Source organism: Myotis yumanensis, unplaced genomic scaffold (assembly GCF_028538775.1).
Source record: "Myotis yumanensis isolate MYYU_CA2020_CCGP unplaced genomic scaffold, mMyoYum1.0.hap1 SCAF_11, whole genome shotgun sequence".
Lineage (NCBI taxonomy): Eukaryota > Metazoa > Chordata > Mammalia > Chiroptera > Vespertilionidae > Myotis > Myotis yumanensis.
This window is the reverse complement of record NW_027223762.1, coordinates 12279748-12297225: the sequence shown is the minus strand read 5'-3', so window position 1 is coordinate 12297225 and position 17478 is coordinate 12279748. Positions and strand designations below refer to the sequence as shown.

Sequence of the window (17478 nt, the reverse complement as noted above, 5' to 3'; positions counted from 1 at the left end):
TATATACACACATATCCAAATATGTACAGCACATAAAAGTGTATATATCCATTTTTCAAATATATATATTTGAAATGAATGTAAGTGCATTTAAAAGGCATTTGATTCATCATTTATTTTTTTTTTGTTAATCCTTACCCAAGGAAATTTTTCCATTGATTTTTAGAGAGTGGGAGGGAGAGGGAGAGACAGAGACAGAGAAAAACATCAATTTGAGAGAGACACATCAATTGATTGCCTCCTGCATGAGCCCTGACCAGGGCCAGGGAACCTGCAACCAAGGTATGTGCCCTTGACGGGAAATGAACCCGGGACCATTCAGTCCAAGGCCAACCCTTATCCACTGAGGCAAACTGGCTAGGGCTGATTCATCAATTATTAACATGAAATGTTAAAACGTATCACTTCTGTTTTGGTCTGTGAAAGGTTTTTTAAATTTATTTTTACCACAGTAAAATATACTCTTTGTGCTGTACAGTTCTCAGGGTTTTGACAAGTGTGTGAAGGTGAGTAGCCACCACCACAGTCATGATGATACAGAACAGTTGCATCATCCTAAAAAGTTCCCTGTGCTGCCTTTTTATGGTCAAACCCCCACTTCCACCCTCATGTAAAAGGTTTTGACATTAAAGACAGGTCCTCATACTTGAAAGGAGCTGGGAGTAACTGCTTATAGTGCTGACAACCATCTTTTTTATAAATTTATGCCCCACTTTTACACACTAGCTTCACTTCTACCCAGTGTTTGACAAAAAGGATTAAAGGGGAAGGTACCTGAATCTATAGGCAAGGAGGAAATAAAGACTTGGAGGAGTGCAGACTTCAAGATGGTATGAAAAAAAAATGATAAAACTTGATAATAAGCTAGATATAAGTAGTTTAAAATAATAAATATGCCTGGGAGGTACAGGGAAAAGCTTTGAGTTGGATAAAGCTGACAAGTGATCATTTATGAGGAACGATAATGAACTTTGTTTTGAAGCAAGACAATGAGGAGGTCAGATTTGTTTTAGGAAGTCCATTCTGCTTGCAGTGTGGCAATTAGATAGAATTGGGGAGAGAATGGATGCAGAGACTGGCTAGAGTATTTCAATGGCCAACTGAGAGACTACGGTATCTCAGTCATCTCAAAGAAGAGAGGTTTCCAAAAACCACAGAGGAAAAACAAAAAGAGTCTCACAGCTACACAGCAGAATATCACTGGAACGCCATTTGGAGCCCATCTACAATCTCAGGCACTCCCTGCAGGAAAGTGGATCAAGACAGTGCAACATCTCGCAGCACAGCCCACGAGATAGTCTACAGTCCTCCTCCACAAAACACCTACAAATGGTGGGCAAGAAATGTCAAACAAGTATAGCTACACTTCTAAAAGTAAAGAAAATACCTATCCCTGGTTCTACCAGCTGTGGTTCAGGTGTCTGGGATACACAGTATACTGGTGAGGGAGGGAGGCTGTGAGTGTGGTGGGTGGGCACTGAGGCTCCTCAGACAGGTCAGTGTAACATGTATTTTTCTCGTCTGTTCAATAAAGAGGCACTTAGAGAGTTTAAGCAAGGGAGTAACATGGATCGAACTCTGCTTTCCAAAGATTAATGTGGCAAAGAGTAAGATACAGGGAGGCTTAAAACAGGGTTAGGGGAAAGGGTGAGGAGATGGATCTGAGATACCTTGGAGGCAGATTCAATGGCCGCTGTTTGAATATGGGAAACAATGGTGAGAGGAAGGTCAAAAACAGGATGCCCAGGTTTCATGGCTGCAGTCCTTGGGGTGATAAAGTCATCAATGAAATAAAAGAACCTTGGAGAAGAGTAGATTTGGGGGAAGAGGGGATGGGCAGTGTTGGATGATAATTTGTACTTTAGATATTAAATTTGAAGCCTCAGTAGTTATTCCAGCATGAGATAGTACAGAAGGCTAAAAATGCAGGACCAAAATCTAGAACAAGAATTCTTAAATGCGATTTAATGAATTGGCTTCAGGGGAGGGTGTGTTACAAAACTGTATATAAACTTTTATGTCTGTACATTCTTCTCAGGGTAAACTTGTGTCTCTCATCACATTTTCAAAGAGGTCTGTCTCGAATTTCTATTCCTTTAAACATAATGTGTCAATTTGGGGTACACTTAATCTTTGGTGTTCTGCAGTCTCAGATGATGTGTCTAGGTGTCAATTGTTATTTAGCCTGTCTGAGATTCACTGTACTTCCCGTTTCTGACGACTAGTACCTTCCATCAGTTCTGGAACATTCTAGGCCATTTTCTCTTCCACTTTATTTCTCTGCTCCCACCTATAACACAGCCTAATGTTTCTGTTAACTAGCCCTCTTCATTTCAGACCTTTCATTGAGGAATATTTTCCTACTTGTGGATAAACATAAATGAAACTGCATAAAACAGGAATGCTCAGTGTTCACAGCTTGGCTGTTGAGATATAGTGTTGCACTGAAAATCATGAATTTCTCATCTTCCTTACAGAAAAAAACTGCACAAATCCCTTGAGATGTTTAGCAGAAAGGTGCTAGGCCTGCCTTCTAAAATGAAAGCACGCCTTTTTAAGCTAATCATTATGCTGTAGAGAAGAGAGCAGCATTTAAGAGAAACAAGGCACAGAGCTGCCCACAGACACAAAATAAATCTAAAAGCTTAAGGCTCAAACAAGTTTAAGAAACATGTACCAGTGAGATCTGAGTTATCACAGACATAGATACATCTTTCTAAATGTATATTTTCTGCCTAAAAAGAAAGCAGGATAAAAAACATCGACATATCATTAGCTTAGGCGACTGGGGAGGTGGGAGTTCTATACCAGAATGTCTCAAAAAATATGGTATTTGGGGGCTGATTGATTTTTTCCCCTCAACTAAATTCCGTTCTGGTTCTTTTTTGTAATGTTTCAAAGTGCAGGCTGAGCTCTTAATCTTTTGGGAGGCACAGGCAAGACAAAACGCCAAACTCACTAATGAAAACTTGCTGAACTTACTTTTCAGAATTCCGCTCTAAGTCACGAAGAACCCCTTTGGCGCTGCTCCCAGACTAGTAAAACGAACATGTCAAGTCCCAGGAGGCTAATACAGCTCGCTCCACTAAAACCAATACACATCGTCTCCTGACAGCTGGTTGTCTCAGCATACTCAGAAGTGTATATTTATCAAAGGGGGACCCTCCAGGACACAATATTTATTATAAGATTATCTCAGAGACTCAAGTAAATATGAGTGAGGCTAAATTAAGCCATGTTGACTATGATGTTCTATTAGTTAAATTCTAACACAAAATCACTCCAGGAGATCTAGGGTCTCATTTCTTGAGACAACTGATGTAGGTTTAAAAAAAAAGGCAAGAATTATCTTTTTCTTTAAATCTATCTGCATTTAGCTATATAACTTTTCTAATTATTCTAAAAAATCTTTGAGCATCTAAAATGAAAAATTTCCATCCTGTTCAGATGCTGAATTCAGTATTAAATGTAAATAAAATCACAAAATATTGAATTTGTTCATTGTTTTAAAAATATATTTTATCTTATTTATCTGGATTTAATAGCTATAATCTCATTAATTCTAAGTAGCACTATTTTCATTTGCTGCTTCCCCTACCCTTTCCCTAGGCCAGTGATGGTGAACCTTTTGAGCTTGGCATGTCAGCATTTTGAAAAACCCTAACTTAACTCTGGTGCCGTGTCACATATAGAAATTTTTTGATATTTGAAACCATAGTAAAACAAAGACTTATATTTTTTATATTTATTTTATATATTTAAATGCCATTTAACAAAGAAAAATCAACCAAAAGGCCCTAGGCCTTTTACTCATGTTTCAGTTTATCCTGCCTTTGTGGATTACAGGCTGCCCAAATATTCTAAGTGACCATGTCTGTGACCGTGTAAGTGACCATGTCTGTGGGTTGGAAAGGAAGGCTGGAGAAGCCACAACAGGAGTAGATGAGAGGTCACATGAGGTCAAGATCCTATTTACCACCTCCAGGATTCAGCTGATAAACCACACCTATGAAATAAAGCTCCATCTCTCAGCAACAACCAGGGTCCGTATGGAAACAAGTCTGCTGGCCAGCCACAGGGCACAGCAATGAGGAAGGGCTCTGGAGACCACCTGCCTTTGCGGGCACAGGACCCAGCAGGTTCAAAGCTTCCTGCCACACTGGGGAGTCCAATCAGTGGGGGCTGTGGCTGAGCTCAGGCAGGGCCCAAGGGCAGGGCCGGCTTGGGGAGAGATGGGCTGTGGCTCACCAGCCCTCAGCTGATGGAACAGTGGCCCACCCTAAGGCGCCCAGGGAAACAATATGACAACAGAGACACAGACACAGGAGGGGGAAGTCAGTCTTGCCGGGGAGGCAGGTGGCAGTGGTCAGGAAAAGTTCTATGGAGGAGGTAGGACTGAGAAGATCAGAGAGGACAGACAGTGCTCTGACAGATCCTATGGGAGAGGGAAATAAAGTCAATGTTCTAGAAGCAGCCACACAAAGGTATGGAAGTGAAAAAGACATAAGGTGTGTTCACAGGAAATCACGAAAAACCTCAGTGTGGCTGAACAACAGGAAACATACAGAACCCAGAATGGAGTGGAAAGGTCGGTTAGGACTGCGACAGAAAATACTTTGAATGCCAGACTGAGAGATGTGCGCCAATTCAGCTGGTGATGGGAGGCGCTGATGATTCTGAGCGAGGAAAGGCCATTATGTAACCAGGACCTACTTCAGGAAGATAGTGACAGTCTGTGCCGGATACACTAAACTAGGAACAAGAGACAAAAGGCCATCAGGAGACATGGCAGAACTAGGGAATAACAAGAATGAGAGATACCGTGGAGAGAGGATTTCCAGTACAAAACGATAGGTTGGCTAATGGCTTTGAGATGTGGCACCTGGGCGCCTAGGAAAGAGAGAGTGTCATGAAAAACAGGTTGTGAAGAAGAAACATTCGTTTGCTGGAGAAATGATGAGTTTGGTTTCAGACACTGTGAACCTACAGTGTCACCTGAACACACAGACAGACCTATCTATCAGGCGGCTAGAAAAGCAGATCTGAAAACTGGGAAAACAGGATTCAAAATGGGGGTCTGGGGTCATCCACAAAGAAGTAAGGCCACAAAAGGGCTCTAGGGATGGAATCATGGGAAATATCATTTCGTACAACTTAATGGGTTGAAAAAAGAAAGTAGAGGCAGTAAAGAAGACCAGCAAAGGTCTAAGAATTCGAGGTTATAGCGGAAAAAAGACACAACATGAAACACGTGCTAGGAATATATGAGGATCAGGTGGGACAGTAAAGTGAAAGGCAGTTGGACATTTTCAAGTACTAAACAAATGCATTGTTACTGTGGTTACAGTAGTGCATGCGCAATCTCTAGAAAAGTCACATTACATTGGAAGAGCCAGACTTTTCCAAGTTCTTCCGAAGTCCCCTCTCCACCAATCAAATGGAAATACGATATCCTCCTCCCTTGAACCTTCAGTCCTTAGTGACTCTTTTCTCAGGCATTTATGTAATTCCTATTGTACTAACTGAGCATCGCCCATGTGCCACACACCCCAGAGGGCCGTGGGGACTCCCCCTTGGCAGAGATGACACTGAAATTAAAGATTTACCCCCCTTTACAGAAGAGGCTCAAGAAGGTTAGTAGCTGAGTGAGACTGCCAGCCAATGAGGGGAGGGACAGAGGCTTCTGCTGCCAAGTCTCACTGTGCCTTTTCCACTAAGACACAGGCTGGAACTTGCCATACTGTTCATATCCCCTCACTGTACCATCAACAAGGCAAGGGTACAGCCTGCCTCATGCATCGTGCTGCCCTCTGAAGCACCCAGCAGAGGCCTTTCCTCACTCTGGTTGGTACTGTTTTTGTTGCCTGAAAGGATGAGTGCACGGATTTGCAGGCCCATGGGCCTTGCTATCGGTTTTGTGGGCTGGGAAGACTAGAGTACGTATTTCTAAGGCGGACTGTAACTTCACAGAAAGTTCTAAAAACAAAGGCTGTACTTGTGAAAGACGCCACCTGGCCACTCAGGGGCTGAAGTCCTCTTTTCATGCACCGAGTGGGAGCAGCACAGGCAGTGCGGAGCTGCTTTTCTTCAAACCACTCCCACAGCCCGGCTCACGCCAAGAAAAGGCCTACACTGTCCGGGGAAGAGTGCTGCACAGCCCAACTAACCTCTGGTGCTCCTGCTGGGGCTGCCAACAGCCTGGGGAGGAGGGTGTGCTTAGTGCCAGCTCTGATGACGTAACCTTACAATTCCAGCTTTTCTGCCCAGAAGAAAAAGGCAACTGGTTTGCAAACTAGATTCTCCCCTCCTCTAATATTCAACCAATGTCAGTTTTGCATAATTGACCACTAGGTGTTGTTTGCATACCTCACTGGTTTAAAAAAAAAAATGAATAGCCCTAACCGGTTTGGCTCAGTGGATAGAGCATTGGCCTATGGCCTGAAGGGTCCCAAGTTTGATTCCGGTCAAGGGCACATGCGAGGGTTATGGGCTCATCCCCAGTAGGGGGTGTGCAGGAGGCAGCTGATCAATGATTCGCTCATCATTGATGTTTCTATCTCTCCCTCTCCCATCCTCTCTGAAATCAATAAAAAGATTTTAAAAAAATAAATAGTAAATAATTCAATGGGCAGATTGGGGTCCGTTGGAAAATGGATGTCTAGAGCCTGGAATGTGTGTGTGTCATGAATGTCCCTGTGTGCGAGCAGGAAGTCCTCAGAAGCGTTTACTTTACAAGCCGCATGCAGGCCCAGTGGGAGACCAGGAAACAACAGGCGTTAAACACCACGAAGGCGCGCAGCCACATGCTCCAGCGCTGCCAGAAATACCAGACAAGGGTCCAGGACCCGGGGAAACAGACTTCTGAAGTGGGACTGCATTTCAGGGCTTCAAGAAGAGTAACGCACTGGGGACTTTCCTGCCCAATGTCTCTGACAGATGTTCCTTCTTGTGACTGTCTAATTTGGAGACTTTTGGTATCCATGTCCCTACAAATCTTTAGGGTACAACAAACTGATCCCTTTCCCTACATGTGAAGGCAAAAGTCCAAAGTAGCCTTTTCCTATTTCTGAGACTAGTCACTGTGAGCATAATATCCTTGCCCACTGCAAGGGCAAACCGGGACAGCGATTAGCCAGACTGAAATGGGGTATCTCCCACGTTCAAGATATCTTTCCATGGCCACGGAGAACGGATAGTGAGAATGCAAATCTTCACTTGTCAATTTTTACCTAATATTGGATCAGGCTATTGGTCTCACTTCGGCCTCTGCCTGTCAAATCCACTGCATGGGGCTTAGGACTTCCTAGAAAGAGCCACAGCAGAAGCCAAAAAGAGAGCAAGCTTCAGCGAGGGCAAGCATCTGGCACTGGCTTTGGGCGGGTCCACATGGGATGCTTTTCCTAGGCTTCTTGAAGGAACTCTCCAAGGCTGAGTCTAAATCAATGCTTGGAGAGCCAAGAGTTGACAGGAGAGTATGAAACACAAAAAAGAAATGAGAGCTTAGCACAGTTCCCAACCCTCTTCATTTAGTTCCTGACCTTGCTTATGACCTTTGCCTTACTGAAATGGCATTACTTCTGTTCTGTACTCTGACCTCTGCAAGAGGGAACCAAAGATATTAATAACTAGCATATATGTAAGCCCTTAGAAAGTCATGCCCCAATTTGACCACTTTCCATTTTAACCTTTCTCTAAAACCTCATTTGTACAACTTCTACGAACGGGTGTAAAAACTTCCAGTAGTTTTTTGTTGTTTTTGCTTTGTTTTTTTGGTATTACAAATATAGTTCTATTATGTGAATTTTTACTAACCAGGAATAATGTAATAGCTCTCAGGGCAGCATTTTCAAATCTTCCTGTGAGAATTACTTACCGACCTAGAATACTGCCAATCAGGCTACTAAAGGAGCAAAAAGACTTGTTCCTTACCCTTGAGTAGCTTGCAATTTAGTAGAAGATAAAAAAAAATGCACATCACTAATTAAACCTATGGAAAGCAGATGATAACAGTGATGCAAATTCAGTATTATAAGTGTTCAGGGAAAGGCTAGACTAATTGTGTTCATGGAAAATCGTTGGTAGAGATGGCATTTAAATAAGGCCTTAGAAAATGTGTAACTTCAAGGGCATTTTAGAGAAGAGCATTTTATGTGGCTGTAACAGATTTAGTGAAAGGACAGAAGCAAGAGAATACAGGGGAATTAAGAAAGCTTCAAGGGAGAGAGTCTGGGTGCAGGACAGGCCACAGGAGAAAAAAGAAGAAACCGATCTGGAAAGGCCAGTTCTTAACCTAACATGGATGTGGAGGGGAATGTAGAAAACTAGATTTTAGAAGCAGGAAGTAACTTTTAAAATATATCCTACATTAATCATTTTTCACATCACAACTTGGATTTTTAGAGGGAGAAATTTTTTATTATTCCATTTGCAAACTAGATGGAATAACTTCAAAGAAAAATACTGTGGAAGCTGGGAAAATTGTTTCTCAGAGCTGGCAAATTCTTGACTGCAGCTTCAGTAACGTATTCTTTTTACCAACCTCTTGAGATTGTCTCATTAATGTCTCTCTTTCCGCAACCCCAAAATACCTCATTATAGACATACTGAGTGGCTACTCTGCAACTAGTACTTGCCCACTTTTTTACCCATCGTCTCTTTTCTGCCCCACTTGTCCTAGGGCTAACCACTCACTCATTCATTCTTATCCTATGAACTGTATCAATCATAATAACATTAATAGCTAGTACTTGCTATAATGCCAGGCCCTGAAATTAATTAATGCTTTATGAGCAGTATTTAATATAATTCTCAAAACAGCACTATGAAGTAGGTATTATTATCCCTGTTTTACGGATGAGAAAACAACTTCAAAGATGTTAAATACTTTGCCAACTGGTAAGTGCAGAACCGGGTTTAAGCCAGATGTGCTTGTTACAGAACCTTACTTGTTACCACTTCATCATACTGCCTCCAACACCCTTTGACCTCTTACTGAAATGGCATTACTTCTGTTCTGTACTCTTACGGATATGGGTTAGTATTGTAAGTTAAAAATTAAAATATTCATGGAGTGCCTGCTACTATAAACTCCTGTCCTAGGTGCTGTCAGAGGCATGTAAATAAAAGAGAGTATGTCTATAGATTATTGATGCTCATAATCTTCCAAATTTGAGTGTAAACAGTGTGTAAGATGGCATGTCCACGATTCATGAACTAGAGCAACTAAGGTCAGAAGGAGTGGAAATGGCTTTCTATATGAATGTTGAATGGTGACCACATATCACAGACAGAAACCGGCCAACCCTGACTGTGACTTTCAGAGAATTTTAATTATACACTTCAATCAGAGTCTGTAAAAACTCTTTGCTGATGAAAAATCTGTCCTGTCAGAAGTTCCCAAGCAAATCTGGTTACAATCTATTTTCAATGAACTTCAGCTTCCTTTGAAGTCAAATAAGCTACTAAAGCATTTTAGCCAACAATAGCTAATTGTGAGGCTAGTCCTTGTAAAATTCATTACTGATGAGTAAAGTTATTGGGTTAAAACAAATGTGATATCAAACTACTTGTAGCATCCAGCCAGAATGTTGTGTAAAATGATATAGAGCTATTTAGACACAGGAAAATAATTAAAACATGTCATTTTTTAAGCTATCTGCTTAAATACTTTACTAACTTCTGAATAAGCTTTTGCTTAATATTTTCAGGAGACTAGTTACATCTTACAAATAACTATCATATTTACAAATACATAAGAAAGTGGGTGAGATGATCAGCAGTCCCCTCTAAGCTGTAACCATGCAGGCCCAAGGAGAATTTGGGAGGAGTCACAAGTTCAGATTCTGTCTGCCTACTCATCTCTCTCTGCAAAGGTACAGTGTTCACATCTCAACATACACAACCAAGACGCAAAGACTGCAGTGGTAAATATTCACTGCATTTACTCTGCAATCTAAACTCCTAATCTAACTCATTTTAAGAAAACAAAAGTCAATAAAGAAAAATCCTTTTAAGAGTTCAAGAGTGGCAAAATAATTAGCGAGACACATTTAGTTAATAAGGAGAAGCACCAGTCTACAGAAAATTAATGACACTGAGACTTACTGTTCAATTCGGGGTGACAGGTACAGCTTGGGGTATACCTGAGTGGCTTCGGTATCCTCAAAACTGACAGAAAGGAGGGCCACATCTTCTCCAGGGTCTTCATTTACATCCTTAAACAGAAAGTGAAAAACACAGTGTCATCAGCACCTGCTCTTGTAACATCTTTTTGGTGCTGAGCTCACAGTCCATTGTCATTTAGGCTATGAGGCTTGAGTTACCTGGATTTGAATTTAGCAGCTCTGTACATCCTTTGCCACATACCTAGCCACTCCCATAGGGTGATGGCTTCCAAACTTTCTGACCACAGCCTACCACGGTGAGGAAAAGACCCTCACCTAGCTACTTGTTCCCACATTCCAATAGGGGAATGTGAATCTGATAACAAAGAATTAGACAAAAATATAGTTAACAAAATACAGTAAACATACAAATATATTGCTGGCAATATGTACAATGGCTCATAATTTATGTATGTATAAATGGCTTCTAATTTACTTTTTATAGAAAGAATATGAGTTAAAAATAAGATTTATATCATAAGACAACAAAACTTAAAATACCCAGTAATTTTATTATACATACCTTAATAGTATGTTGCAAGTTAAATAAATAGAAAAAATTGCCAAGAAACATATCACTTTGAAGTGTGCCACCATATAAGCAAATGGCAGGGGGTTACATATTAGTACACATGTAATTTAGCAAAATGATCATGGGTGATTCATATATGAACCTCATGACATTCATTTCTTAAAGTTTAGTTATAAGAATATTTTAAGACAAAAACACTGTTGATCCAAGTATGTATTAAGGAACACTGAGAGGTTAACCAAACAACCAACAATAAATTAAGCTGATAATGATAAAGCTAAAATGTAATTTACTATTAAAAAGCAAGAATGGCAGCAACTGAATATCATAACCAACTCAAGCCAACACTGATGCTACACTGAAGTGTCCTCAATCAAAACTGTGAGACCTACAACTGTGTGTATGCTTTACAGTTACTGCCAAGCACCAAGTGTCTGCCAGACTTCTGAACAGAATACTGAATTAGAATAAATTATTGCAGCATGTGATTTTAATTTGTGAATACCAAACTTTAGTAACCCTTAATGATTTATTTTTGGTGGGTAGTGGCTCCAAGTCAAATATAAATATTAAAAAACTTAATAGAGTGCACATCTTTGACCCACAGTGACTAGTAAGAACTTACCTGGATTGGTTCATAGTTCCCCAGAGGGCTCAGCAGCCATCCTATGAGGGTCCCAACCTAGACTTTAAGAATCACTGGGTGTGAAAATTGAGAACTTCAGATATGATGCCCTTCTGTCTATCTAAAGCTAACCTCACCCCTTCTTTCCTGGCATTCTGAGAAGCTGTCATCACACTCGTCCTGCTCAGCATTAGCATCGTCAGTCTCCTTGCTCTGCCTTCTACTGTGCCAATAGGATGCACAAGTGTGGCATGTTTACAAAGGGACAAGGACCAGAGTGAGTATCTCCTGTCTTAAAAAATAAAAATAAAATCATACTTGTCTCTATATAATTCCCTGGATTTTTCTCTCATTTCTCTCCTCCTCTTTAGACTGCTTAAAAGAATTATCTACATGTGATATTTCTCTTTCTCCAACTGGCTTATTTCACTTAGCATAATGCTCTCCAGTTCCATCCATGCTGTTGCAAATGGTAAAAGTTCCTTCTTTTTTATAGTGGCATAGTATTCCATTGTGTAGATGTACCACAGTTTTTTAATCCCCTCCTCCCCCCCTTTCCCAGGTCAGTTGGGGAAAAAGGAGACATGTAAAACTTTAGACAATAAATTTTTTAAAAAGAAATCTCTATTAACAATTCCAACTTTTTTAAGATGGGGGGAAAATAGTATGAATAAAATAAAAAGAATTGTCTACATCCCCATCTCTCCTCCCACCTGTCCCTTAGCCCAGCATATAGACCTTCTGACCCTCCTAGTTCATCAAGACTGCTCCCACCGAGGGCATACACTGAACACAGCCAATGCTTCTCTATCCTTATTTTACTTGCTCTCTAGACAGTATTTGACATGGATGATCTCGCTCCTCTGGAAATACTCTCTCTTCCTGCTTCTAACAATACTCTCCTGGTCTTCTCGTGTCTCTTCCTCCTCCCTTTTTATTCTTTGTTTCTTCACTTCCCGATTGTTTTTTTGGTTTTACATTATAAAAGTTAGGCAGTTAGGCTTGTTGTAACAAGTCAAATCATACAGAAGTTTATAAAGAAAAAGTTCTTCTACCCTCACTTTTCAAGGTAACCAATATTAACTGTGTGTGTGTAGCCTCAAATGGCTTTTCCCATGCTCATAAAAACATATACACATATAAACACACTTGCATATAGATAGCTCTTTAACCTTTCTATTTTGTTTTCCCTAATGAAATCATATTATACACATCACTCCACTAATTGCTTTATAAATAGCCACATAATAATACTCTATGGCATGGATTTATTTTTCACTAAATCATTCCCCTAGCTACAGACATTCAGGTTGTTTGTAGTTCTTAGCCACTTCATAGTATTATAATAAATACCCAACTATAGCCATTACTAGTGGGACTGATATTTCTTATAAACTAAAACTGAGCTTGTCAGGTCAAAGGTTATGAACATTTTACCTTTTAATGGAGTTTAAAAAATTACTTTTCTGAAAATTTATAGCAATTCACATTTGGACCCACGAATTTTCATCAGTATGAGAGCCTGTTTCTACTCATCCTGAATAACTAAATAACAGTGCTGTTGTCACTCTAGTTTAATGTTGGCAATCTGACAGCTGGAAAATGGTGTCTCCATTTAGATTCAATAAATAAAGCTGAGCAGCTTTTCACTTGGTTTACTGGTCATTTACATTTCTTCTGCAAATGTTCTGATCAAATCCATTGCCCATTTTGCTTTCAGGTTCTTAGACTTTTTTAAATTGCTGTTTACTAGGCTTAATTTATTAACCCTTGTCTATTCATGTGTTATACATATTTTCTCTCAGTCTAGATTTTTTAAAAATATGTATATTTTTATTGATTTCAGAGAGGAAGGGAGAGGGAGAGAGAGAGATAGGAACATCAATGATGACAGAGAATCATTAATCGGCTGCCTCCTGCACGCCCCACACTGAGGATCGAGCCCCCAACCCGGACATGTGCCCTGACCAGGAATCAAACCATGAACTCCTGGTTCATAGCTCAATGCTCAACCACTGAGCCATGCCAGCCAGGCACTCTCAGTCTAGCTTTGATGTTTTACTTTGTTGGGGGAATTTTCTGGTATCACAGAAAATTTAGATTTCTATAAAGTTAAATCTGGCCAAAATAACCGAGGCTATGTAACTTTCCCCCTAGTTTTTCATCTAATATTGTTCTAACTTTATTTTTTCATGTACATTTGAATAGCTCCGTAATATACTTTTAGGTAGTACGATAAGGAAGTGTGTAAAAGGAAGGCCTTAGTACAGTACCTGGAACATGGAAACTACTCAATGTTGGCTGAATGAATGAATTAGTGACCAAATTAATGTTAATTCCTAGCCTTTATCTCCACACCTAGTTATTTTCAAGAGCCTGCTTTACAAAAGCTGCTGTCATCAGTGATGTCTAAAAACGAAGTACTGGCTCCTTGCTCCTGCCCCCATAATACACCAAGTTCCCTGGAATCAGTGGTTTAAAAAAAAGCCACGATTGAGAGTCTGAGTTTGCCTATGGCTTTTTGCTCTTTTACAGATGATAACATATTCATCCTTGAGTATTCTTTTCTGTAAAATGACAATGGATAATTTAAATTTTTTCTATTTTAAAAATATGGTCTTAACAGATAGAAACTACATAATTATATGACTCAAACTCATAAAATAGTTGAAACTAAGGTTGAAGCTCAGCTTGAAAAAATTCACATTTATAGGAACAAATTCATTTTATGACCTAAGTTTAAAGTAGTCCTCGTTAGTGTTGGATTGATCACCTTAAGAAAGACAATAAACAAAAAAAGAACTAGTACTGATTTCCAGATACCTTCCCCCGATGGCTGAGTCTCCTTGTTAAAGGTCAAGGCTCTGACTATGAAACCCTGTTAAACAAACAAACAAACAAACAAAAACAAAAAACAAACAAAAAAAACCTCACCACCACCACTGCATAAACTAGGGGACACTGAAAACTTTTTATTACATATGCCTGTGTGTAATTTTTTTTTCTGCTTTTTTGCTTGTCATTTCACTACTCTTTAAGTAAAAAACAGAAATGCTTAGGGACAGTCCTCCAAAGAAATGGAGTGACCTTGGTTTCTATAGTCAGCATTTACCATGGCATCCTACAAAGAGTACATGAAACATCAGTCAATATAAAAATGGTTGTTTCCAGGAGTTCCTTTTACAAACTACTTTAACCTGACTTATTCCCCGTGGAGTGGCATAAGAGTTTTCCCCGAATTGGGATGTGATTCCTAATGGCTATCTAAGTTTGACTCTGAGTGCTTAAATAAGCCCAAATAGTTCCAAAAGTACAAATCCACACAGTACTGTTTCCAGTTTCTGCAACTCTAACAGGCTTGCACATGTGTTCCTCCCCATCTGGGAAGTTATAAAAGCAGCTCTTGTACCATGGTTCTTAGAAGCTAACATTACAGATGATTATTTTAACCACTAATGGCAGCATTTGGAAAACAGAAGGCGGTTACATTGTAGTAGGGGACATTTAAAAATGTACAAATGTACATTTTCAGGGTTTTCTATCTGCACCATTTGAAACTGCAGCAGGCTAAAATGGAGGAAAAGATGCCGAATCTGCTGAAGCAATACACACACACACACACACACACACACACACACACACACACGCTAGAGGCCCGGTGCACAAAATTTTTGCACAGGGGTGGGGGAAGGGGTGTCCCCCAGCCTGGCCTGCACCCTCTCACAAACCGGGACCACTGACTCCTAACCGCTCACCTGCCTGCCTGCCTCATCACCCCTAACCACTCGCCTGCCTGATCGTCCCTAACCATTCTGCATGACTGCCTGATTGCTCCTAACCCCTCTGCCTGCCTGCCTCATCACCCCTAACCACTCTGCCAGCCTGCTTGCCTGATGCCCCTAACTGCTCACCTGCCTGCCTGATCGCCCCTAACTGCTTGCCTGCCTGACTGATCACCCCTAACCGCCTCTGCCTCGGCCCCCCGTCCCCCCCCGCCTCGGCTTTGTCCAGAATGATGTCCGGAAGGTCATTCGGCTGTCCAATCTAATTAGCATATTACACTTTTATTATTATATATATGTATATGGCCGATTACCTTTATGAAAGTGTGTCAGGCACTGACATACACATAGTGAAGCCATAATGGCCATGATATATTGTTGCAATTTCACAGTGGATTTGGCTCAGCACTTAACTATAGCAGAAAGGGTTCCTATGGCTTATAGTGAGCAACTAGAAGGTGAGTTCTTTGCAGGCTGGAAGCTTTTCCTTTTCATTTTTGCATCCCCCGGGTTTGAGACATTATACATATATAGCAAATTAACTGGAATAAAATGAATTAATGTAGGAATGACTGTAAGAATTAGTTAAATAAAAAAGTCTTTCAGTTAGAAAAATTTCCAATATTTATCTCTTAGTTCCTTCAATCTATGACTACTTAAGGCTTTATTAAAGCAAACCAAATCTGAACCATATATAAGCAAAGGACACACCTACTAATAAGAGTTACCATTTTGCTTACGTCATGATGATTTAGTTATATAACTATTCTCAATTGGGGCTCTTTTATATATCAAAAGGATACAGGAGCCCTGCGACTTAGTTCAGTAGTTGACCAAGGACCTATGAACCAGGAGATCATGGTTCAATTTCACGTTGGGGCACATGCCCGGGTTGCAGGTTCGATCCCCAGTGTGGGGGGTGCAGGAGGCAGCCAATCAGTGATCCTCTCTCATTAATGGTGAGAATCACTTTCTCTCTCTCTCTCTCTCTCCCTGCCCTTTCCTCTCTGAAATAAATATATATTTTTTAACAGGGTGAAGGAAAAACCCCCAACAATTAGCCTTGGAAATGAAAGCTAAGCACAAGTACAGTTTCTCATTATGCTGTACCCCTTTGATATGTTAATTTTCCAAGAGAAGACAGCCATTAAACAAGCCCCTATATGCTGACTGTCAATATAGGTACAAACTACCAATTAACTAATTGCTGATAGACATTAGCTGAACAATAAATATTACAAACCACAAGTCATATGAGAAGACTGTAAAAAAGCCATTGTATTTCTCAATTAAAAAAGGCTTATAACAAAGCTATAACCATTACTAGCAAAACCAGTTTATAGACACAAGAATGATAAAGAGGCTGTTATACAATATGTCAAAAATCAAGAAAGAACCATTTTGAGTTACATTTAAAATGGTATTAAACTAGACCCAGGATTAATCATGATCCTAGAGTGACTAAAAATCAGGTCTGGCCCTAGCCAGTTTGGCTCGGTGGATAAGCATCAGCCCAAGGACTGAAGGGTCCTGGGTTCAATTCCAGCCAAGGGCACGTACCTTGGTTGCGGGTTCCCCAGCCCTGGTCGGGGTGCATGCAGGAGGCAACCAATCAATGTGTCTCTCTCACATAGATGTTTCTTTCTGTCTCTCCCCCTTCCTTCCACTCTCTCTAAAAAAATCAATGGGAAAATATCCTCAGGTGAGGATTAACAAAAACAAACAACAAAACAAAACAAAATTAGGTCTGGTAAGCACCTCATTATATAAAGGCCATGAGGTTTTTTTTTTAAACTGTAGGTAAATTTAAAATTTCCAAAACATAATTTTTAAAAAATTATACTAAGTGTGGCTTTTACTTATTTTGATATCATACTACATAAAATTAAAATTTTTCAGTCAAGGTTTTTTTTCAAGAGAACAAGACTCTCATGGTGCTACCATTCATTTGTGCATTTAACAAAGTAATTAAAATATAGAGTATGTTATAAGTGTTATGGAGGGAGGAATGGAAGTTTAAAGAGGGTAGACAAGATGGTGACTCAGTAGTAGCTTCTCACCATGTAAGACAGGATCCTTGACTCACTGTGTTATATATCAACACTAGAGGATTGGTGCACGAAATTCATGCACTCGGGGGCGGGGGTCCCTCAGCCCGGCCTGCACCCTTTCTCAGTCCCAGAGCCCAACGATCAATTGCCCCAAAGAGGTAGGCCCCGCCCACCCAGCCAGAGCTCCACAACGGATCACCCTCGCAGAAGGAGGCCCTGCCCACTGGCCACAGCCCACCGGTCAGTGGCCTGGGCCTCCCTCTTTGGGGAAATGGAGCCCCCCAACTGATTGATCACCCCACCGGCCAGTGGCCTGGGCCTCCCT

General features: G+C 40.5%; 1 protein-coding gene across 2 annotated transcripts in view; it reads right to left on the bottom strand.

The window, feature by feature from the left end:
* Positions 1-17478, bottom strand: part of BABAM2 (BRISC and BRCA1 A complex member 2) — a 351823-nt gene that overhangs the window by 157636 nt on the left and 176709 nt on the right. For both annotated transcript variants that reach the window (XM_070428913.1, XM_070428914.1), the window contains one exon: positions 10105-10214. In XM_070428913.1, coding sequence (XP_070285014.1) covers positions 10105-10214 — 110 coding nt within the window. The remainder of the gene's footprint in view (positions 1-10104; positions 10215-17478) is intronic.